Raw genomic sequence first — 23924 nt, forward strand, 5'->3', positions numbered from 1 at the left:
TTTAAATGGAAACAATTGGATGATATGGAAATCAAGAATGGAAGATCTCTTGTATTGCAAAGATTCGTATGGACCTTTGCAGGAGGATAGTGCAAAACCCATAACTATGACGGATGATGAGTGGAAGAGGTTCGATCGAAAAATAATTGGATTTATTCGACAGTGGCTTGATGATAATGTCTTTCACCATGTTTCTACCGAAATTTTTGCATATTCTCTTTGAAAAAAGTTGGAAAGTCTATATGAAAGAAAAATAACCGGCAACAGAGCTTTTTTTATTAGAAAACTTGTGAACATAAAATATAGAGAGTGTGCTTCTATTGAACATTTGAATGAAATGCAAAGTATTACTAACCAGTTATCCTCTATGAAAATATCTATTGATGATGAGTTGCAGGCATTGTTACTTCTCAGTTCATTACTAGAAAGTTGGGAGACACTGGTGGTTTCCCTCAGTAATTATGCGTCAGATGGTGTTGTCACTGTGGGTCAAGTAACAAGCAGTTTGTTGAATGAGGAGTTGAGAAGAAAGAGTTCGGTAACATCTCAGAATGATTCATAGGCACTTATCTCAGAGAATAGAGGAAGGTCAAAGTTTAGAAGCAGTTCACGCATGAATAGAAGCAAGTCAAGATCAAGAAAATATATTGTTTGCTATAATTGTGGTGAGAAAGGACATTACAAGAACTAATGTAAGCAACCTAAGATGAGCAAGAAAAAGGGAAAAGAAGTGGAGTCTATAAAGTCAAAAGATAATATCACAACTACAATGCAGGGTGGTAATTATTTGATTTTGTCTCTTTCTGATGATATTTTTTCTTGTGTGTGTCAGGATCCTGAGTGGGTGATTGACACAGGTGCTTCTTCTCATGCTACACAACGGAGGGGGTTTTTTGCTACATATAGGTCTAAAAATTTTGGTGTTATCAAGATGGGTAACTATGGCTAAGTTGGTGCTTAAGGATATGAGGCATGTGGTTGACTTTAGGCTGAATTTAATTTCAGTTGGAAGGCTAGATGATGAAGACTATGATAACAGATTTCACAAAGGGCAATGGAAGCTCAGTAAGGATTCTCTTGTTATAGCTAATGGAAAGAAATGTCATACTTTATACATGTTATAGGCTAAAGCTTATGGTGAGCAGTTAAATGCTACAGAAAAAGACTTTAGCATGGAGTTGTGGCATAGGCAATTGGGACACATGAGCGAGAAAGGGTTGCAAGCTCTTTCCAAGAGAGAGGTATTACCAGACCTTAGAGGTATACATCTGAACCCTTGTATTGATTATTTGGCAGGTAAACAACATAGAGTTTCATTTGCTAGTTCTGCTTTGTCTAGAAAAATGTATTTCTTAGACCATGTTTATACAGATGTATGTGATCCTTTGAGGGGTGGATCTGTTGATGTTTTTGGTATAAGTGGTGCACTTTATTTTGTCACTTTTATAGATGATTTTTCCAGGAAAGTTTGGGCCTATGCTTTGAAGACTAAAGATCAGGTAATTAATGTCTTCAAAGAGTTTTATGCCAGGGTTGAAAGGGAGACAGAAAGGAAATTGAAATACATAAGATCATATAATAGTGGTGAGTATACAAGATTATTTAATAACTATTGCAGGTCGCATGAGATCCAACATGAGATGACAGTTCCTGGTATACCTCAGCATAATGCAATTGCAGAGAGGATGAATCACACCATCATGGAAAAGATCAGATGTATGCTTTCACAGGCCAAGCTACCCAAAAGGTTTTGGGATGAGGCTTTGAGGACTGCAGTTGATATGATCAACTTATCACCATGTACAACCCTATATGGTGATGTTGCAGAGCATGTATGGTTAGGGGAAGATGTTTCCTACGAGCATTTGAGAGTGTTTGGTTGTCGTGCATTTGCACATGTTCCAGATAATGAGAGGCCAAAGCTGGATAGTAAAACTAAAGAATGTATTTTTCTTGGTTACTCACATGATCATTTTAGTTACAGGCTTTGGGATTTAGAAAAGCAGAAGGTGTTTAGAAGCAGAGATATAGTCTTCTTTGAGGATCAAACTTTTGAAGATTTGAAGAAGGCACCAGCCAATACTTCTGCATAAGGATTAGCATATTGTGACCCAGTTATTCCTCCAGTATATCAGGGTGATGGGGGAGATGTGTAGGAAGATGGTGTAGAGCCTGATGTTGATATACCTGCAGGACATGTTGAGCAAGAAGACGTCTGAAAGCAAGTTCCAGCAGAACCTTAGTTGAGAAGATCTTCTAGACAACGTCAACCTTCCAAAAAATACTATACATATGAGTATGTGATGCTTACTGATCCAGGTGAACCAGAGAGTTACTAGAAAGCAGTTGAAAGTGGGCAGAAAGAGAAGTGGTTAGTTGTTATGCAAGAAGAGATGGATGCTCTTCAGAAGAACCATACTTATGATTTGGTACTGCTACCAAATGGAATGAAGATCTTACCAAAAGAAAGGCAGGAGATATATCGATAACTGATCTGTATGGCTTCACATTGAGGAGTCATGAGACAACCTCCCTTATGGGTTGAAGGGGGAGGTTGTTGGGCTAGCAGCCCATAGATTCAGCCCATAGTGGGCTTGGGCAGCCCACAACCCACACTATCTTTTAACCTAACCCTAATTAATATTAGGAGGGGTGTGGTGGCTGCGTTTTTTAGGCAGAAAAAGGCATAAATAAGGTAGCAACGTTGGAGAAGAAAATAACTACGTGATTCCAAATAAAAGGAGGAAAACAAGGCAGAAAAGGAAGAGAAAGAAAGGGAAGAAGACAAGGACAATGCAGAGAGATTGTTCTCAATCATCTAGTAGTATTCTCATCTCAAGTTAGATCAAATCTACAGTAAACTCTTGCTGTGATTACTTGGGGAGATTTTAGATATTGTAGGCAGTGACGTGATCCTTGTATCCTAGTTATTCTCTTGTGTTTGTTGCTAGGGTGTAGAGCAAGAGATTGAGATTTATATATTCATTATTATCTCTAGTTTGCCCCGTGGTTTCTACCCTTCACATTGAAGGGGTTTTCCACGTATATCTTGGTGTTATATTTGATTGTGTTTCCATTTAATTCCGCTGCGTATTATGGTCTTCTAGTATTTGTTCATATACAAAGGTTATTCTTGTTTATATCCCCATCATAGGGCTCAATCACGAGAAACCTTTGGCTGTCATTTACGGAAACTTTTATCCGATGGCACCTCATTTGATTTTTACCAAAAAAATATTATTATTAATCCTCTTTTTATTATTTATATTTTTATATTTAAAATTTTAACATATATATATATATATCCTTAATTTATAATTTAGTTTCAATAAAATCTTTTTACTCCTTATCTATAATCTTTTTTTTTCTCCTCCTTATTTTAATATTAAAAGATGACTTAAAATGATGAAAAAAACAAGTATAGGATGAACTAAATATTAAAGAGGATGAGATGAGTAATAATTTTTAATATTTAATATAATAAGTTAATATTTTTTATGATTATATATATTTATATATATATATATATATATATATATATATATATATATATATATATATAATGTAATAATCTATAAGATATCATCTTCCATATTAGTTGTATTAACTGAAAAGATATTATATTTTGAATCTTTGTAAACTGCCCAATAGGGTGTGCAAAAGGTAGAAAAAAAAAAGTAAATAGCAAAAACAAAATTAGAAGGATTGTAAATAGTAAAATATTATTTTATTACTTTTTAATGGGTTAGAAATGGTAAAAAATTTGTAAAGAGTAAGATAATATATATGTAATCTTATTTTCTCAATTTATTTTCTTAGTCCTCTTTTATTCTTTACCCCTCTCACACATGATAAAAATAAAGTAATTTTTTCCTCTATTATACTCAGTAAATATGCCTCATTTCTAGTGAGAATAGAAATCTCCTTTTTTGATTTTCTTCTATTTTGCTTTCCCTAAGTTAGAATAATTTCGAAAAATATTTTTTGAGTAAAAACAATTATAAAAAGTTTTTCTTTTTTGGAATAAAAGCGAGTCGTTTAATAAAATCTCATATTTAAATATCACCTTTTTTTTGTGTTTAGAACTGTTGAGAAATACTCGGAAAAGGTCGCCTCACGTGCCCCGCGAGCGGGTTCGATGGACGGTGCGGCGACGGCCACGGAAACTGGGAACTGTGGAAGGGCTGTGGGACGGACGACGGCCTCATCTCAGTCTGCCCTTTTCTGACAGCGGGACGTGAGCCTTTTGACTTGATCGGCCGACGGACAGCGTTCTTCCGTTAGCAATCACTGTCATCTGGCTTCAAATAATACTGCATCATGATGGGTGGCGAAAACGAGAGATGGGCAAAAGGCCAAGTGAAGTTTGACGTTAACCTGTCTTTTCCAGGGCACAAATGGTGGTGTGGACAGAGCGTGGAATCGAGTTGGGTTTCGCGTGCTCGGCGGACGAGGAGGGACGGGATCCCTGCGTCCGCCGGTCTCGACGCCCACTCGCATTAAAAGTCGGAATATTGCGACCCCGAGGCAGCACTGCAGACGCCCAAAAGCTACCTCCCCCAGTCGTTCGATCAATTGCCTTGTGGCCTCTGAAAGCATCACTTCACATTCCACTTGTAACCCTACCAGCGGCGGCGGCGGCCACTTGACCTCACCCTGTCTCGACTCGAACTGATGGAACAGCGCACACTCTGTTTCCTTTGGGTCCTCGCTTGATCTTGAGCTTGAAACCACATGAACAGATACAGAATGCCTTCCAGGCGAACACTGCAGCACCACAAAATGATAAAGAAGCCGATGAATCACGTAAGCTTTCAGCGAAACATTCATGCGTCCAAATAGAGAAGAATTAATGACGAGATACATTGTCCGTGCAATTGCTTTCAAACTAGCTTTGGTTGTCGGAGCAGATTGAAGCCGAGAGCCGCAGGTGGTCGATTTCGGCATCACCTACTTTCGTTCTCGAGGCCAAACATCCACGTATCCGATTCCTACACCTCTCCTTCGTTTCCAACACCGAGTAACATTATTGCCAGCCCTGAACGTGTTCCGAAACAATGAAACATAAACGTCTCATCTATCCATATCCATCAGACAATAGATGGGACATCGCTTTGTCCCATGCGGTGTGATGCACTATATTTGTGACAGCGAGAGCTGGATCGAAGTCAAGGGTAGACAAAAGGAGCATCCTCACCATCCTCTTCTGTCCTATATAGCTTGACATTCCACCATACTTGCAAGACTTGCCCAAGAAGCCTCTTTCTATCTCACCTGTCCCCGCTCTTCCGAGGGCAGAATAAGACGAGGCAACTCCTTCGTCGAAGTCCTGTCCCGTTTGCGTTCTTTGAAGTGGAGATGGCCGTGGCAGCTCTTGGAGACGCCGGAGTGGTGCTGGGTGGAGGGAAGAGGAGGTTTAAGAGCCTCTACTGGAGGCTCAGAGCGGAGATAAGGAGGCAGCTGGCGAAAGGAAGGGAAAGCAAGCAGCGATTCAGCTTCCACTACGACCCTTATAGCTATGCGCTCAACTTTGATGATGGCTGCTCCGGCTTCCTGTCTCTGTAGCTTCTGCTTTCCCTGTTCTTTTAGGAAGGGTCTTGGTGTTCGTTTGGTCTGTCGACAGGGGAATGTTTTCCTGCGATGATGGTGGGTAGGTTGCCTTACTTTTTCAAGGCCTTTGAGAAGGAAGGAAGAATCCATGATGGCTCGTGAATGTTGATGTTTTCACTGGTGATGAGATTTGCTCTCTGGTCGTTTTCACTTCCCTTTAGTGTCTTCTTCAGAGCTTGATGCAGCAGAACAATGATCCATGGATTTATGCTTTCAGTGAGAAGATTTGCTCACTACATTTCACCTTCTTTTATCTGTCTGCTTCATTTCGTTAGAGAAGCCTACATCCTTCGCTGGAGAGAGAAGAGAGAAGTTTGCTGCACTTGTAGTGCTCACAGCGGCACGATTAGAGTGGATGGCATCTCTTCCGAAGCATAGCTGCAACTAAAAAGAGCAAACCACGGTGAGGAAGCCATGTCATCCACTTGTAGCGACTAACTTTGGCTCCACTGTTGCTGTCTCTGCCGCGGACAATGTGTCTGCGGCAGGAGCAATAGAGGAATGGCAGGAGGCCATTATGGCTTCCCTGATCGTTGCATGCTGCTGCTTGTGCATGTCTCTTTGGCACCTCCTTTTTATGGGTAAACTGCATTAAATGAGATCACACATGCCGCAGCAGCGCAAAGAAACTTGGCAGAAGAGCATGTAGCATTCATTGATCACTGTTTGCAGGTCCTGCCAATTTCAACAGCAATTAGCACTCCAGTAAACTATAAAGAGGGAGGAGGTGTCATTTTGGAGAAAGATGAAGAAGACGAGAAGATCATCAGAACCGAGATTTCAAACTTATTTTATCTTCTGAACTAATAAAAATCAAATCTTTTTCCTGTATTTTTGACGAGCTGTAATAGAAGATGTCTGACAGCGAAGACAAATTCAATGAGGTATCAAAGTCTCACCAGAGGACAAGCAAGTTTTGACAATACTCACACTACAAGAAATCTTCTTTGGATTTATGTCAGTCTTCTGACATAGAAACCACGGTCAACCCGTAAAATCGTAGATCGATATTTCGATTAGATGTGTTGTCATTTAGCTAACAGATAAATTTTGTTCTTCTCATGAAAGGTATCACATGTTCTTCCCAATCCAAATGGAAACTATCTACTGAACAGATCAATCAAATCTTTCACGGGGGTAATTCGAACAGGAAATTAAGAAAAAGCTCGCCGGGAAACAATTACGAAAGAGACTCCAAAATGAATTTTTGCTATGATCGATACCAAGTAACACCTTAAATCGAGCTGAAGATGATGCGGAAGTCATCTCGCGGACAGCCCGCGCACACTATCGGATCACATCGAATGGGATCATGGTCTCTTACGACGTCAAGGCCTCCATGCACGAACACAAGAGAGGCGTCCTGTTCTTCGCCACCAGTTTCACGCCGCCCACAGCTTCGAGGTACTTGAGCCCCATGCGACACGAGCCCATGATCGCATCGCGGAGCCCAGGCTTCTCACCCCGTCGGTAAATGATCCCCCGCAACTCCACAGTTCTTCCTCGGACCTTCCGAGATCGTACGTGAGTGGCACCAACTTCATGCGGATGACATTAGTTTTGCTGCTGAGCAAAGCAAACATTGACATTAGATTGCAGATGGCATCAATCTATGAGCTCAGAGCAAGTGGATGATTCTGGGAATAGACAAAGAACTGATACGAGCACATTTTGGTAGACAAAATCTGCCCAAAACCTGACATTGGCTCTCGATAGTCGTCGCTAATGCAGTGGCCTCTACAGTCAAACCATGATACAGAGAATCAATCATGATCGAAGTACTAAACATTTCGAAATGCAGCTGAGAACGTACAGTTTTTGATGTGTGATACGTCTGTTTGTCTGTATTGCTCGAGTCATGTACATTGGTGAAAGAACATGAGAGAGAAGGAATCATTTACGAAAGACAGATTATATATAGTCTGTTGATGACGAATAGCATCAGAGTTAATCTAGCATGAGGATAGAGGCAAAGAACATGATGCATTGGATATGCATGAGAGTGAATCTAGCATTGTTTTCAGCTCATCATTTTGCATGTAATCATCACAATGGGCCATTTCTCTTTAGACAGAAGTGATCAACAGAATGACAGCTTATTTAGCTTTTGATAAGCCTTGTGGCAGAAGACTTCAAATCTACAGTTTCTCCATCATGGAATTAAACTTGTTCAAGTGTCATAAAGTTGGAGAATCATTACATCAAGAAGAAAAAATGGATTAAAAGCTCATATGTTGGATCATGAGTATAAGAGAATTTTTGAAATTGTAAAAGTATTTTTCTTGAAAGAAATATAGTAGATTAAAGCTTGTTATACTCTTTCTCTATTTTGAATAACTCCATCCTCTCTTCTTATTTAGTTCAACATTTGGTATTAGAGCATAGGTTAAGCTATGTCCACTTCCTCAAGTGTCATCTAACTCCAGATCCCCAGATTGACAAAAGAAAATTATGACATATGGTGCGAAGGTTCTTCTAGGCTCCCAAGATATATGAGAGTTTGTAAAAAAGATGGATTTGTAGAACCAAGTCCAGTAGAAGAAGGAGCAATGAATGCAGAAGGAAGAAAACAACTCAAAGAAAGAAGGAAGAAGGAGAAAAAAACTTTGTTCACGATCTACCAAGGGCTTGACGATACAATGTTCGAGATTATCGCTCCAGCAAATACTTCAAAGGAGGCTTGGGAAATGCTTCAAAAAGCATTCGGTGGTGTTGATAAGGTAAAGAAACTTCGTCTACAAGTTTTACGAGCCAAGTTTGAGAAATTACAACAAGGTACTTCTGAAACTATTTCTGATTACTTCTCAAAAATCATTTCTATTGTTCATCAAATGAGACGAAATTGTGAACAAGTAAATGATCAGAGAGTAATAGAAAAAATATTGAGATCTCTAGATCCGAAATTTGATTTTATTGTTGTTGCGATCGAAGAATCTAAAGATTTGGAAAAAATATCTTTAGAAGAATTTATGGGTTCCCTTCAAGTTCATGAACAAAAGATTACAAAAAGAGGAGAAGACAAAACTATGGAGCAAGCATTATAAACGAAGCTTACTCTTGAAAATAAACGAGAATCAAATTCTCAAAGAGGAAGAGGACGAGGACAAAAAGGAAGAGGAGGCAGAAATCAGACCAATCAAGAATCTCCAAACAATGAAGGTGGTGGAAAAAATTCTAGCCAAAGAGGCCGAGGTTATGGTCGAGGACGTGGCCGAGGCCGTGGACGTGGTAGAAACTCTAAAAGGTCTGAAATACAATGTTATATTTGTAAAAGGTATGGACATTATTCTTATGAATATTATTATAATCCTAACAATTAAGGTGATAAGGCAAATTTTGTTGAGGAAGAAAAGAATGTAAATCAAGTTTTATTAATGAGTTATGATAATTTGAAAGAGGATCATTCTATGACATGGTATCTAGATACAGGAGCTTCAAATCACATGTGTGGCATTAAAGAGTTATTTTCAAAAATGGATACAAGTTATTCCGGGAACATTATATTTGACGATTTGTCTCAAAGACCAGTAAGAGGCAAACGTAAAATTCTCCTTGAACTTAATAATGGCAAGAAAGTATGCATTTCAGATGTTTATTATGTTCCTGATATGAAAAATAATATTTTAAGCTTGGGACAATTACTTGAAAAAGGTTATGAAATTGAGATGAAAGATATGACTCTCTCAATTCGTGATAAGAATAAAACACTGATATCACATGTGAAAATGGCAAAGAATAGAATGTTTCCTCTGTATTTAACTATTTTTGATCAATCAAATTGTTTTAAAGCTGATATTGAGGATATTTCTACACTTTGGCATCTTAGATATGCTCACTTAAATTTTGAGGCTTGAAACTTCTAGAGAAGTATAATATGGTGACAAGAATGCCAAAAATTGATCGCCCAATAAAATTGTGTGAAGTATGTGTCATGGGTAAGCAAGAAAGAAAGCCTTTCAAAGTGAGAAGGACAAAAAGAGCATGAAATCGACTTAATCTAGTACACTCAGATGTTTGTGGCTCTATTAATCCAATATCACTTGGAGGAAGCAGGTATTTTCTTACCTTCACTGATGATCATAGTGGAAAAACTTGGGTTTATATGTTAAAAGAAAAGAAAGAAGTTTTAAGCAAATTCAAAGAATTTAAGGATTTGGTTGAAAGATAAAGTTGTTGTAAGATTAAATGTTTAAGAACAGATAGGGGTGGTGAATATATATCAAATGAATTTGTAAGTTTTTTGTAGAAACAATGGAATTCTACATCAATTCACTATGCCATACACACCTCAACAAAATGGTGTCTCAGAAAGAAAAAATAGGACTATCCTTAATATGGTCCGATGTATGTTAAAGGAAAGAAAAATTTCGAAAGAATTTTGGGGTGATGCTGTTGCTTGTGTAGTTTATTTGCTTAATAGGTTTCCGACAAAGCGAATTGGTAATATTACACTAGAAGAAGCATGGAGCTTACAAACACCAAGAGTTGATCATTTGAGGATTTTTGGAAGTGTTGCATTTGCCAAGATACCAGAAGAGACGAGAACAAAATTGGAGGATAAAAGTCAAAAATGCATTTTACTAGGTTATCCAGAGAATTCTAGTGGTTACAAACTCTACAATCCTATCACAAATAAAGTTGTGATGTCAAGAGATGTTGAGTTTGATGAACAACAGATTTGGAATTGGAAAAGTGATGAGCAGCATAAGAAAGCTATAGCTTTAGAAGAAGATGAAACAATACAAACAAGCACCGAAGTGGCTTTGCCAGAATCATAACCTAGATCAACTAGGTCACATGATTCAAGAAGTCCAATTATAAGAAGGATAAGACCGATTCAGGACCTATATGATGTGACTCGAATGATTGATACTAACAATGATGAACTTTCTTTATTTTGTCTTTTTGCAGGATATGATCCATTAACCTTTGAAGAAGCTTATAGAGATGAAAAATGGCGACAAGCTATGAATGAAGAGATTCATGCCATTAACAAAAATAATACATGGGAGCTTACTATACTTCCAGAAGACCACCAAGCTATCGGTGTTAAGTGGATCTTCAAAACAAAAAACAATGCAAAAGGAGAGGTGGAGAAATACAAGGCCAGATTGGTTGCAAAGGGATATAAATAACAATATGGGATTGACTATGAAGAAGTATTTGCGCCAGTTGCTCGATTGGAGATAGTAAGATTACTTATCTCTCTAGCAGCTCAAATGAAATGAAATATTTTACAAATGGATGTCAAATCAATATTTCTTAATGGAGTTCTTGAAGAAGAGGTATATATTCAACAACCCCATGATTTTATTATTCAAGAACAAGAAGACAGAGTATACAAGTTAAAGAAAGCTCTTTATGGGCTTAAACAAGCCCCACGAGCATGGAATTCTCGAATAGATACTTATTTTATTCAAAATGATTTTTCTAAATGTCCACATGAACATGCTCTCTATATGAAATCTAACTCTAATGAATATATCTTGTTTATATACCTTTACGCAGATGATTTAATATTTACAGGCAATAGTAGCTCTATGATTAAAGATTTTAAGCACTCTATGAAAAAGGAGTTTGAGATGACCGACTTGGGCTTAATGACTTATTTCCTTCGTATCGAAGTTATACAAGATAATGGAGGAATATTTATCTCACAAGAAAATTATGCAAAGGAGGTTTTAAAGAAGTTTTCTATGGAAGATTGTCATCCTACAGATACACCTGTTGAATATGGTACCAAGTTGACCAAGAAAGGTGAAGGTAAATACATTAATCCAACTTATTATAAAAGTCTAGTTGGATGTTTAAGGTATTTGACATGCACTCGACCTGATATACTATTTGGAGTTGGTTTAATAAATAGATTTATGGAAGTTTCAAAGACATCTCATTTAAATGTCGCTAAAAGAATTTTACGATATATCAAAGGAACAATTGAGTATGGAATGTTCTATTCATCATCTAAAAAGCTAGAGCTCATTGGATATAGTGATAGTGATTGGACCGGAAGCTACGATGATCGGAAGAGTACAACTGGATTTATATTTTATTTTGGTGAAGCTACATTTACTTGATCTTCAAAAAAGCAACGAATCGTTGCTCTATCAAGATGTGAAGCAGAATATATAGCAACTTCTTCTAGTGTTTGTCATGCAATATGGCTAAGAAGATTACTCCAAGAACTTCATATGCCATAGGAGAAGTCAACCAAGATTTATGTTGATAACAAATCAGCTATTGCCTTAGCCAAGAATCCAGTTTATCATGAAAGATCGAAGCATATCGATACAAGATTTCATTTCATAAGAGATCATATCAAAAATAAAGAAGTGGAGATACATCATGTCAAGACAAGTGAACAAGTGACTGATATACTTACAAAACCTCTTAAATTTGAAATATTTCAACAACTTCGGAAGAAACTTGTTTAAGAGGAGAGAATGTTGTAATTAAACTTGTTCAAGTGTCATAAAGAGGTTCATTTCATCAAAAGAAAGGTTCATTGCATCAAGTGGGAAAATCATTACATAAAGAAGAAAAAATGGATTAAAAGTCTATAGAAGGATAAGTCAAATTGGTTATTGATTCTTGAAAGAGAATGATTCATCTTGAATACAATTAATATAATGTATCTTTGGAGACTATATAAACCCCATATGTTGGGTCATGAGTATAAAAGAGTTTCTAAAATTATAAAAATATTTTTTTTGAGAGAAATATAATAGATTAAAGCTTGTGATACTCTTCCTCTATTTTGAATAACTCCATCCCCTCTTCCTATCTAGTTCAACACGTCACTCAAAAACCGGAGTTCCTTAGCCACCAAGGCGCCATCCAAGTCGATCACCATCGGCGGTGATGGACCCCAAACCTTTAGCCATTTGTCAAGTTGTGCTGTTCGTTTCCTGGCACGATTCTCTGCGTGGCACTCACTTGGAAACACTGCTCTGCTGCTCTGAAACACTGTTCGCTCACCCTCTGCAATGTGATCACTCTTCCATTCCACGGGGAAGGAGGGGGGCCATGGCGTCACCCTCTGCGATGTGAGCGCCGTGCCCCCAACAACTCCATCATTAGATAGCGACGCCGTGGTTTGTCTCCTTGCTTATAACTCTTCCAACATCTTTTTACTTGCACTAACAATTGTCATTCTGTGTTTGAATTGACGAGTGACGAGTGTTTTTGGATTTCTTAAGGTAAAAGAAAAGAAAAAAGTAAATTCGAAGAGATTCTTATTTGTAGAAGAAGAGGGTTTTGGAGATAAAAGGATTGATTAGTATGTTTATTCATATGGTGTGATAAAAAAGAATAATAAGAATTTGAATGTTTATGAGTTTTTTCTATGTTATATCCGGAGAGATTGAGATTAAAAAAAAAAATCGATGTAAAGTTTTCGCTCGAGATAAGTATTTTTTTCTTTGAATTTTATGTTTTAAGACGTAAATAAAGAGTGTCGAATCATATGAATATTATCTTTATAATTAGAATTATAAGTTTTTATTATTCATTAAGAAATTAGAGTTTTCTAGGCCCAAATATAAAATTTCATTACTTTCATAAAAAAAAAATATTCACTCATACAAAATATTATTATTATTTTAGACTAAGTATATATTATTCTTAGAATTATGAAAGTGAAATATTATGATTCTTATACTTTCAACATTGTAATTATGAAAGTAAAACATTTAATCATATTTCTTCTCATGTTATCAACTTTGTTAATAGAAATATGTATGATTTATCACTAAGCACGTGTTGATTTTATCTTATTTCGTTTTATCACCGAGCACGTGTAGTATTTTCGTCAACAACATCGACGACGAGAGAAAAAACATGATTAAATATTTTACTTTCAAAAGTATATAAAAATCTTAGTTTAATTTTTAAAAATATAAGAATCAAAATACTAAACATAGTTAATTATAGGATATAATTTATAATTAATTATTTTTCTAATCCCTTGTGAAAAAATAAGGATTTAATTTTTTAAAAAATAATAGGACATGAAACCCATCATTAATTTCTAAAATGAGGAGAGGAGAAGACATGTTGGGTGGGTTAAAGTTGGATCAGACTAAATAGGTAGAAATCTCTGTTCTTGGGTTTGTGATCCGACAAACTACAAAGTTGGTGTGGCCTAAATTTACGACACTCTTAACTAAAGGCCAATGAACTGAAATGAAAGACAACTCGATTGCGATGCCCACTTGAAACCAACCAACCAAAAATTGGAGCAATAATTCTGCTACAGACTAAAAAGTTTGCAGCCCCCAATCGATGTCATCATCAGCTATACTCTCAGGTGTGTTCTTCTAAAAGATTTCACCAAAGATAATATCTAAAGCTACTACTACTTGTAAAAGGTTTCACCAAAGATAATATCTATAGTTATAGTTATCCGATCGATCTCCTTCTTGTTTGTAATGGTATCCGAAACAGATGAATTATAGATGACTCCCTTTGCCCACCATGCCCAAGCTTTTATCTTCGCTGTCCCCCACTACTAACCTTACAGCAGCAAACAAGTGAAAGAGAAGAAACCGAAATGAATGAACAGAAGAAGGCAGATAACCAAGCAAGTGCTGCTGCCATTAGCTGCATGCTTCGACTCACGTCATCCCACTTGGCTTTCCCTCTTTTATCTACTCACAACCCCATCATCCTCCTCCCCACAGAAAGCAAGCCAGGTTTTAACTCTCCCCATGTCATCTCCACTTCCCAAACAGCAACAACAAGAAAGACCATAAGGACTACTGGCCATCAAACGGTGGTAGAACACCGAGTCCCCTGCACCAAACTCATCGGTCCTGGATCGCCCCCGGGTCTCAGCACTATCACAGCAACGCAATCCACATCGATCCTGTAACTCCCAGACACCCAGCTGCCCACCTTCCACCGGAGCTTCCCGTCGAGCTTCAGCTCGAGGTACAGCTTCCCGGCAGTCTGGTCACGGCTGACCTCGTACCCGAACGACGGTGCGACCGGCATGCTGATCCCGTTCAGCGAGGAAGACAAGATGTTGATGTCCTGGTGGCCCTGGTAGAACGGCGGCAGCGCGGAGTCGGCGGTGATCTGCTGCCCTTTGTAGGCGGCGTAAGTGTGTAGCTGGTCGTAGTAGATTCCGACGCGCGCGTTGGGGTTCTTGGAGATGATGGTGGTTTGGATGGTGGAGTTGAGGAGGCGAGGCGGCGACGCGAGGCTCAGCTCGTAGACCGCCGTGTCCTTGAGGTAGAATTCCGGCTTGGTGGGATGGAGGATGAGCCAGACGAGGAAGACGAGGGAGAGGATGGAGACGAGGAGGGCGGAGAAGCCGTAGAGGAGCTTCTTGTTGAGGTGGAATCCTTTCTTGGAGCAGTCCTTGGGTGAGGTGGCGACGAGAAGAGACATTTGCTGTGGAGGTCGGAAGGTAAGCAAGAGGAGTTAGCGGTGGGAAGGAGAAGAGGTTGAGGAAGGCTTTAATATGAGAAGGGAGGGTGGTGGGCGAGTCATGATGATCATGCACAAAGCTAGGCAATTGTTCGTGGAAGACCCCACGCACCTAAGCTCTTGACTTGTCGATAGGGTTTAATGGTACATGGTGTCTCCTCTTTCTCCATATATTTCTCTAATTATATTGCAGGATTAGCATTTATGGTGTATGGATCTAAGCACAATCGTATATATGATTGGTGGATCTCAATAATAATAGAAAAAGACAAGAGGTAACAAATCAAACCCATCGTATTAATATATAGATATATCAGGATTGCGGATACCAAAAACTCTCTCTACTCAATATATAGATATATCAGGATTATTTATCTTTCCTATCGAATGACATTGTCATCGGACGCTCGCAACGTAAATTTCATCAATATATTAAAGGATCGTTTGTCGATCTTTACCGTAAACCTATGGAGATTTAACTAGGAAATAATTCTCATATCGTACAAAGATCTCAGATTTGGTCACTATTTTTTAGCTTGATCAGTCTGAATGACTGTGCATGCCAAGCTATACTAAAAAGGTAAGTAATTCTTCAGGTCTCAGAGGAGGGAGTTCATTGAAATCGCAGCTCATGGTAAGTGGTGGGAGGGATGCATTTTGATCATCTAACTTGTACGCATCTGGACCTAAAAGTGGGATCACATCTTGTAATATAATATAGGAGTTTGATGTTTGTTTGCTACCTCAACCTGGCTAACTAAAGTGGTAAAGAGGAGAGGCTAAATTAAACATCCGTGGGAAAAGGTTGGGAAGACGTAATGGGATACTGAACTGAAGTAGACAAGGAATGATTGCTCTGCTCTCAGTTCTAAATATGTTATCTAGATTTTTATAAAGGGGGAAAAAAATTTAAATTAAATCTGAAACTCTTACTCAACAATATATAAATTAAAAACAAATGAAGAAAGTGTGGAATATTTAGCTAAAAGGCAAAAAAGGATGTGTACATGGTGATGAGAGGAGAGGAGAGGAGACAAGGTCCAACTAATCCATCCCAGAAAACTCAATAATGACATGAGAAACAGAACAAATCAAGTCAAATGCTAATGCAAGTGAGCCAGCCATAATCTCATGTATATGATCTGTACTGTCCCACATCAAATCTATTTCCTCTACAAGCAATTGCCCATCATACAAATCCATCCAAAATGGAACAGTCTATGCACTATCTAGAGTTGCATTTGATGTTTGGACTACAGTATTATTATGTTGAGATTTGAAAGGTGGAGGAAAAATAAGAGAGAGGAATAGTTCTATTATCCTTTTTTTTTCTTGTCACTGACTTCTTAGATTGACAATGAATGAATTGAAAGAAAATAAAGAAAAGGGACATGGAACAATTAGTTTTGCTATAATTTTGCTACACACACAAAGATGGTGAACATTTAGCTTTTATGTCTACTTTATGTTTCATCAAATTTGATGACAAGAAGAGGACAAAGAAAGGTAGGGGGATTTTAGAGAACAGAAAAAGAACTTTTTTGTAGTGTTTTGGGAATCATTAGTACACCTGCTTTAGAGGTGAATGGGGTCCCCAAAAGTCATTTCCTTTTGCCACAGAGTTTAGTGCTGTTGGGTGAGCAATTGGAGGTGCATGTCATGCTTCCTTGGGTTACTTGCAGTGTGGCCAAATGTTAATATAATATTATGCAATCATGAAGCACAGATAAATGTCAGTCAGCTCTATGGATATTTTGAGGGCAATAAGAATAATTCTGATCACCTCTAAATCCAGTTATTGATCACTGATGCAACCATCCTTCATTTCCCTGATATTGCCCAGTTATTGTTCACTAGGGATACTCCAACCAGGCCACCAGAAAACACACCTCCTTTATGTGATTGATTCCAACAGATCCTGATGCAAACATGTTTCATGGTGACATTTCTACCATCTAGATCACCAACTACAAGATATCTGAAGCAAAGCAGCTAAGGAAATTTCTGTTTTCAGTAGATGGATGCACAGGAAATGATCTAATTTCCTAAACAATTATGAGTTTTGCAACTTGGGTAGTTTGTCAATGGAAAAAATGATAACTAAAATATGTGGGGAAAAGCAGCTTTTCAATCAGGAGATCCTTTTGTTATGGCAGTAATCATATGTTTCTGGTATGAAAAATAGACTAAATATTTTATGCCATCTGGTATAGGTTGCCATTCTTTGGGTGCTCAAAATCCACCAAATGAGGCCCCCATAGGTTATTGAAAAGGCAAATAAACGTACAAGACCAGGATGGTAGCAATGTTCAGTGTTCATGTGGACATTGATTGCCTGTGTTTCCAGTTAGCAAGCACTCATTTCATGTCAAGAACAACTTTCTCTAACCAATGATTGCTAGCATTTAGAAAGATGAAGAGATGATTGGTTTTGCAATCTGTTCACCTCAATCAGTGGGCTTTCTAAATCTTTGTTTGGCAGAAATGCCATAGTAGTTTGGTGCAAACATCAAAATTGTCAAACTGAAATCACATTGTTCCACTATTTCATAGACTGAATTATAAGTATATGTTGAAGTAGATGATAATAATAGCAAACTTAGTTGTGCTATTCGATAAATGGAACAGCAAGACAATGCATGTGATGTGAATCCAATAAGAAATGCAGATATAAAACACGTGCACTTGGGTTCAATTGTTCAAACAAGCTCATAATCGAGAAGAATTGGCATTTATTTTATTCCCATCCATGGAATTACAAGGAAATTACTTCAATAAGACAACAAAAATCAACAGATTTGTACCTTTCTTGATCTACACAGAAGGACAATCAATCAAGTCTAAAATTTGGTTGAACAACAATAAACTATTAATCGACAGTCATCTTGAAACCCTGCGATTTTCCGCTCTTCTTTTCTCTTTTCTTTGACCTTTTTCCATGAAATGACTAAAATAGGATACAGGAATGTAAAATGGACAAATCAAACAGTTACTTGGGGTTTTGCAGTGAGGTAAACTCAAAGATGCTCGGCCAGAGTCGTTGCTGCAACTCTCCTCAATGAGTCTGATACTTTCTGAATGTCAGATTCTGAGTGACCTGCTGAAACAAACAAGCGAATACCAACTGGAAGGCGGCACTTATCCAGAACAGACCTTTTTGTGCTCACGATAAAAACAGAATCCTCCTTCAGCATCTGCTATGGCCAAGAATTGTCAGAGACTGTTTTGTGATGCACACAGTTATTACATATCTACTTAAAACTTAACTCACCCTATCAGCAATATTGTTGAGAAGTTCCAAGTCACCCTTGGAGGAACCTGTTGACTTCTTCAGTTTAAGGAAGACAATGGGCGATAATGGATGGCTCCCAATTGTCAATCCTGGTACATCTGACAATCCTGCACTCCAATAGAGCAATAAATTTATCAGACCCAGACAACTACCAAGATAACAAGTATCAACAAACACACCATACAAAATCATGTCATGAGATTATTAGACAAGGTATCTGTTAACACTTGGTGCTTCATGCAGCATCCAAATATGTAAAATAAAGTCAACATTAAAAAAACTTCACCAATAATTGATTGCCATGAGATCCTACAGTTTCTGATGCCCAGTAGCAAATCAAATTACAATTTGCAATTACTAGATAACAAGGCCAACATTTCAGATTCCGAATGGGTACATGTCTAGATCCCATATCTTGTCTGTTGGTGATCATGACTGGAAAGAGCCGCAAAAGGTGAGATTTAATCCAGGTAATGAATGGTCGCATGGTTGGTCATCCCAAAATGATCACACTGTTTGGAGGCTAGCACAAGGATGCTCCATTTGGAGAGAACTTCAAAAGAAATGAAAACCTATGCAGATGGAAGCAACCTTATGGCAGGGCCCATTAAGATCAAAATACATAAACCTGAACCATAAATAGGCATAATGCATGAAGCATACCATCACACCAGAAGTTCTTGGTTACAGGTTTCTACTGGGTACTTATTCCATGGGAAATCCAGTTGACTGAGAGGAGAGAGGAGGAAGGAGAAGAAGCAAGGTATGGCAGTAGGGAGGAAAAGAGAGAGAGAGAGAGAGAGAGAGAGAGAGAGAGAGAGAGCTAAAGATAAGAACGTGACACATCTAGTCGTCTTTAGTTATAGCAATACATAATATGACATAAAAAGATTTGCACACAACCAGCAAAAGCATTGTGCAATTTATCACAGAACTCACCTTTCCATAATAGAGCAATGTTACTCCTCAGTGATGTAAGAACAGAGGGATTACCCTCCAAGTAATTTACTGCAGAAACAGCAGCACTTGCAAGAAAAGGAGGCAAAGATGCAGAGAACACATATCCAGAGCTGCTCAGACGCTGCAAAATCAAAATTCCACTAGTCAGTCAAGTGTTGAGCCTACAGGATTGTGCAATTCAGATAAAAATCAATGTTTCCCTACTTGGTGATCAACAACTCTGACACTTCCAGTGCAGAAACCCCCATCAGTTGCCAATGCATTACCCATACCAGCAGTTATTATATCAATTTTCTCAACCTGCATTATAAATCAAATTTAGAGGGCATGGTAGACAGACATGTAGTCTGTGGATGAAACAAATACTAAAAGCTGACTTACAGGAACTCCATAGTATTCAGCAAGACCTCGTCCAGAGTTTCCAAGTACACCAAATGAATGACTTTCATCCAATATCACCCGAAAATGGTATTTCTCCTTTAGCTGGACAATCTCATCCAATGGGGCTATTTGACCAGAATTCTGAACGCATCAAAACCACAATAGACTCTTAGATGTAAGAACTGAAATAGTATTGCTTCAGATGCTTTAAAAATTATAGCTGAAACCCATTTAAAATTTAGTAAGCTGAAGCTGAAAAAATTGTAGACATACCTTCCTAAAAAGTCTACTTCAGGAGGAGTTTGAGATTATTATAAGACCACAAAAATTTACAGGTTGAAATGAACTATTTTATAGACTGACAACAGAATTTGCAGTAAGAAGGTAAAACCCAAATGCTTGAATGGAACAGGCAAGTATGTATATCAGATACAGTAAGGTACTGTAAAAAGATTACAATTGGCTCATTTTCTCATGCATACCTGGTATACAGCCTCGACAACAATATAACGCCGTATCTTCTCAGCTTGCTTATTTCCCCGAGTCAATTTCTCCAAAGTGTTCTCTAGTGATTTCATGTCATTGTGTTTGAAATAAACAACGGTACTTCTTGAGAGATGAAGCCCATTTTGCACTCCCCAGTGAACACCCTCATCTCTGTAAAAACAAGATAATGCATTAGTAAATTATTCTGCCAAGAACAATTGAATTTGTCTTATGTCCAAGCAGTACATCATGCTGAAAACAATACAAATAAATCACTCAAGTGGAACAATACAAACAAGGAACCAAAGCGTATAAGACATCAAAACATGTGAACATCATTATAAATGAAAATTCTTGATTCATTAGAACCATCATGTTTCTTTCTCTATGAAAAGGCAATCGACCACTATGGGATCCACAGAGGGTTTAGATGTGAACAACCCATATGATTGTCCTCCTCGTCATGGATCAGCCTTAAGGTGAGGATAGACCTACCCTCAAATGCTACATGATGTACACTGATACAGAATTGTGACAATCATTTCCAGTTCATGTCTGAAGTAAGCACAAAGAGAAAATGTCTATGCAAATTACAAAATTTTGGAAGTTCTAGAATGTAGAGAACACAATGGAACCACATTTGTTCCAACTGGGAAAGAAGAAAATGGAAGAGAAGTTCACACTTTCAAATGATAGAACATGGCACATCTTAAAACAATGTGATTAACATTAAGATTAACACTTATATAAAGATTTTACAAGGGAAAATTGACTTACGCAACGATGATATCTCCTTTCTTGCAAAATGCTGGAATGACACTGAAAATGGTTGAGATTCCATAAGAGTAGAGGATCGAATCTGGGGTACCCATGAACTTTGCAATTCTCTCCTCACAATCAAGGTGGACATCTGCAATAATGGTAATAATTTATAGAACAAGGATTTTAGTGATGTTTCAGAAGTTAACAAGAAAACACATTAAAATTCTTGATAAAAGAATGAGACATACCAATTGTTCCATAGAAGCCACGAGGACCACAAGAGCCAACACCATATTTCTCTAAGGAACTGACACATGAATCCTGAAACAGATACTTGTTATGAAAACTTCATTGAGAAATATTAACACAGATTGATGCAGAGGAAAAAAATAAAAATTTAATTCTTACAATAATCTTCTCATTGCCTATTAATCCAAGATAATTTGCTGATGCAAAGTTCACAACCTCCTTTCCATCAATTATCGTATGGGGCCCAGCAGCACTGTATCAAACAGTACCTTGTTAGAAGGAACAAAATTCCATGTACATATGAATTTCAACTTTCAGATATCTTAAGATCAACAAGGAGAACCTAGAAACCGTAACCAGGAATTAGAAAATAGATAATTTGAATTCCTCTTCATTTGAAATCCAAGGGGAAGACATACAAAACTCCTGATATGCCTTTCAGATAACTTAAGATCAACAAGGAGAACCTAGAAACCATAACCAGGAATTAGAAAATAGATAATTTGAATTCCTCTTCATTTGAAATCCAAGGAGAAGACACACAAAACTCCTGATATGCCTTTCCATTTGAACCATCTCGGACACTACGAATAATGTCCACTGATCTACCCTTTCGACCTTTACTTTCTAGTGTTTGCCTCAAAATATTTTAAATCACCCGAATCAGAATTGTTGAGACTCACGGATGAAACAAATCAGTTAGGCTCGTCAAATCTACAGCATTCAAAGGACATCATATTAGGCTCGTAACAAATGGACCAGTATTGGTTTAAATGTTGGTACCAATCACTCTCTTGGTCCTGTTTATAATACCCATAACTTGTGTTTCCCTTTTCAATCCCTTTCATAATTGAATAATATGTATAACTACTAGAATCTTTTTGAAAAGAAGCACCTAGTTTCTTCCAAAAAAATAATCTGCCACAAATATGAACTCCAATCCCAATTAAAAGGAGGGAAAAAATAAGCTGAATTCAAGTCACATAAGAACCCAAAAAGTAAAAAGTTTGAATGATATTCTCCACCAAAATAGATTAAGTAAAATACTTGAAGCTACAGGTCATGTGTTAATATGCAAGAAACACACTGTAGCACACGATTATCTAGAGCTTAATACTAGAAACTTCACATACATCCTAATTAGCAAAGATCAATCTGCCAAGCATATACTAAGAAAAGATTTCTTTAAAATTCATGAACATTACAAAGAAACTCAGAAGTCATTTTACCTTTCCAGTGTTGGCGGTTCAACCTTCATATCCTCTGAAATAGATGGATGAAGGGGTTCTGGGACCCATTCTTCACAAAGATCATCTATTTCCTGTGTCATGAGACATAAGATTCTCAAATGTCTTCTCTTAAATTTATCATTTCAAAACAAGCTCACTTCATGAACAACATAAATGTTCAACATAGGCAAACAAGAAAGGAAAGAAAAAGGAAGAATGTTCAAGACAAGATTATTCTTATGTATATAAGTATTCTAGAATAAGTGTGCAGATATCTCATATATAGATAGTTCATTATAAGAAACTGGTGAATCAAAAGACCATCGATCTAGAAAAGCAGAAACTCAAAAATAGTAGACAAACCTTCTCTGTAAGTGGCTTCTTGGGAGGCTTATAGCTTTTTCTGGTGAGCTGGAACAGTATGACCGCAACAAGTAGCACTTCAACAACCAGGTGCCCTTCAATCACAAGCAAAACCAAAGAAAAGTCAAATTTTAGCCACTAAACAAACGCTTAATTGTATCAGGAAAGGAGAAATTTCAATTCTCATAGCGCAGGAAGAAGACAACCCACCATCTATATGCACCCCAAAGACTACTGCTCGGGCAAGCGGGGCATCAAAAGCCACCGACACCCAATCCAACGCTGCTGTGGTCATATTCATAACAGCCGAAGCCATGACTTCCGCAGTGAACTCGACAGAGGGCAGAATACGCCAATAAACTCACAGTTGCAGACCACCAAACAAAACTTCAACCGATTCCTTCGTATGGCACTCTGTAAATCTGGAGGAAAGAGAGAGAGAAAAAAACTATCTGAAATGAAGGGCGATTTCCTACAAAAGTGGCTCCCAAATCAATTCCTCAGCAGATCGACACTTCAAACAAAATTCCACCTCAAACAAAGCAAAAGACGAAACATATTTTCTCTTTGGAATCATAATTAACTCGATCTAATTTCTCTTCATTGCAAAAAGAGGGCTTTTACATGTAATTCTAGTCAGTCGACAGAATAAGAAAGACAACAGAATCCAAATAGCAGCCCAGCGATCCAAAAGTAATGGTAAAGACGAGGTGATTCTGACGCACCTGCGGAGCCCCAACCCTAGCTAAAGATCGAAGCGATGGTTGTCTGAGACTGAAGCTGTGCGAACCGCCTGATGTATATATAATAATAGAGGGAGAGATCGAGACAAGCGAAGGTGTTTACGGAATTGAATTGAATTGGATTGGAGGACTGGGGGAAAGGGTCCTCCTTGGGGAGCTTGACGACGGACCGAAGAGGTCAACAATGATGGGATTTCTATTTTCTCCGGTATATTATTGAACGGCGAAACGGCCGCTCGTCGGTTTGCGTGACCGAACTCCTGATACCTGTTTCGACCGGAACGTGCGGGTCCCACTATGGTGGACACGTGAGCGGGAACACAGACTGGTACGCCAAAGTGCCGTGCGATTATGGGGTCGATTACAAATCCACAGACAATAAAGTAAAAAAACAAAAATACTCGTTAATTTTGAAAA

The 23924-nt window shown here is 37.9% G+C and overlaps 2 protein-coding genes across 2 annotated transcripts; both read right to left on the reverse strand.

Annotated features, from left to right (window-relative positions):
- Nucleotides 1–14142: 14142 nt before the first annotated feature.
- LOC135674979 (NDR1/HIN1-like protein 26) lies at nucleotides 14143–15102 on the reverse strand. Its single transcript, XM_065185241.1, has one exon. The coding sequence runs from the start codon at nucleotides 15001–15003 to the stop codon at nucleotides 14377–14379; it is 627 nt and encodes a 208-aa protein (XP_065041313.1). The 5' UTR covers nucleotides 15004–15102; the 3' UTR covers nucleotides 14143–14376.
- A 2652-nt stretch (nucleotides 15103–17754) lies between these two features.
- On the reverse strand, nucleotides 17755–23688 carry LOC135673752 (long chain base biosynthesis protein 1a-like). Its single transcript, XM_065183018.1, has 13 exons — nucleotides 23490–23688; nucleotides 22975–23186; nucleotides 22765–22859; nucleotides 22402–22493; nucleotides 21332–21425; nucleotides 21172–21244; nucleotides 20939–21071; nucleotides 20158–20332; nucleotides 19676–19816; nucleotides 19499–19594; nucleotides 19274–19415; nucleotides 18314–18441; nucleotides 17755–18236 (listed from the first exon to the last, which is right to left on the reverse strand). The coding sequence occupies exons 2-13, from the start codon at nucleotides 23078–23080 to the stop codon at nucleotides 18060–18062; spliced, it is 1452 nt and encodes a 483-aa protein (XP_065039090.1). The 5' UTR covers nucleotides 23081–23186; nucleotides 23490–23688; the 3' UTR covers nucleotides 17755–18059.
- Between the last annotated feature and the right edge of the window lie 236 nt (nucleotides 23689–23924).

The sequence above is a fragment of the Musa acuminata genome, chromosome BXJ1-5, assembly GCF_036884655.1.
Source record: "Musa acuminata AAA Group cultivar baxijiao chromosome BXJ1-5, Cavendish_Baxijiao_AAA, whole genome shotgun sequence".
NCBI lineage: Eukaryota > Viridiplantae > Streptophyta > Magnoliopsida > Zingiberales > Musaceae > Musa > Musa acuminata.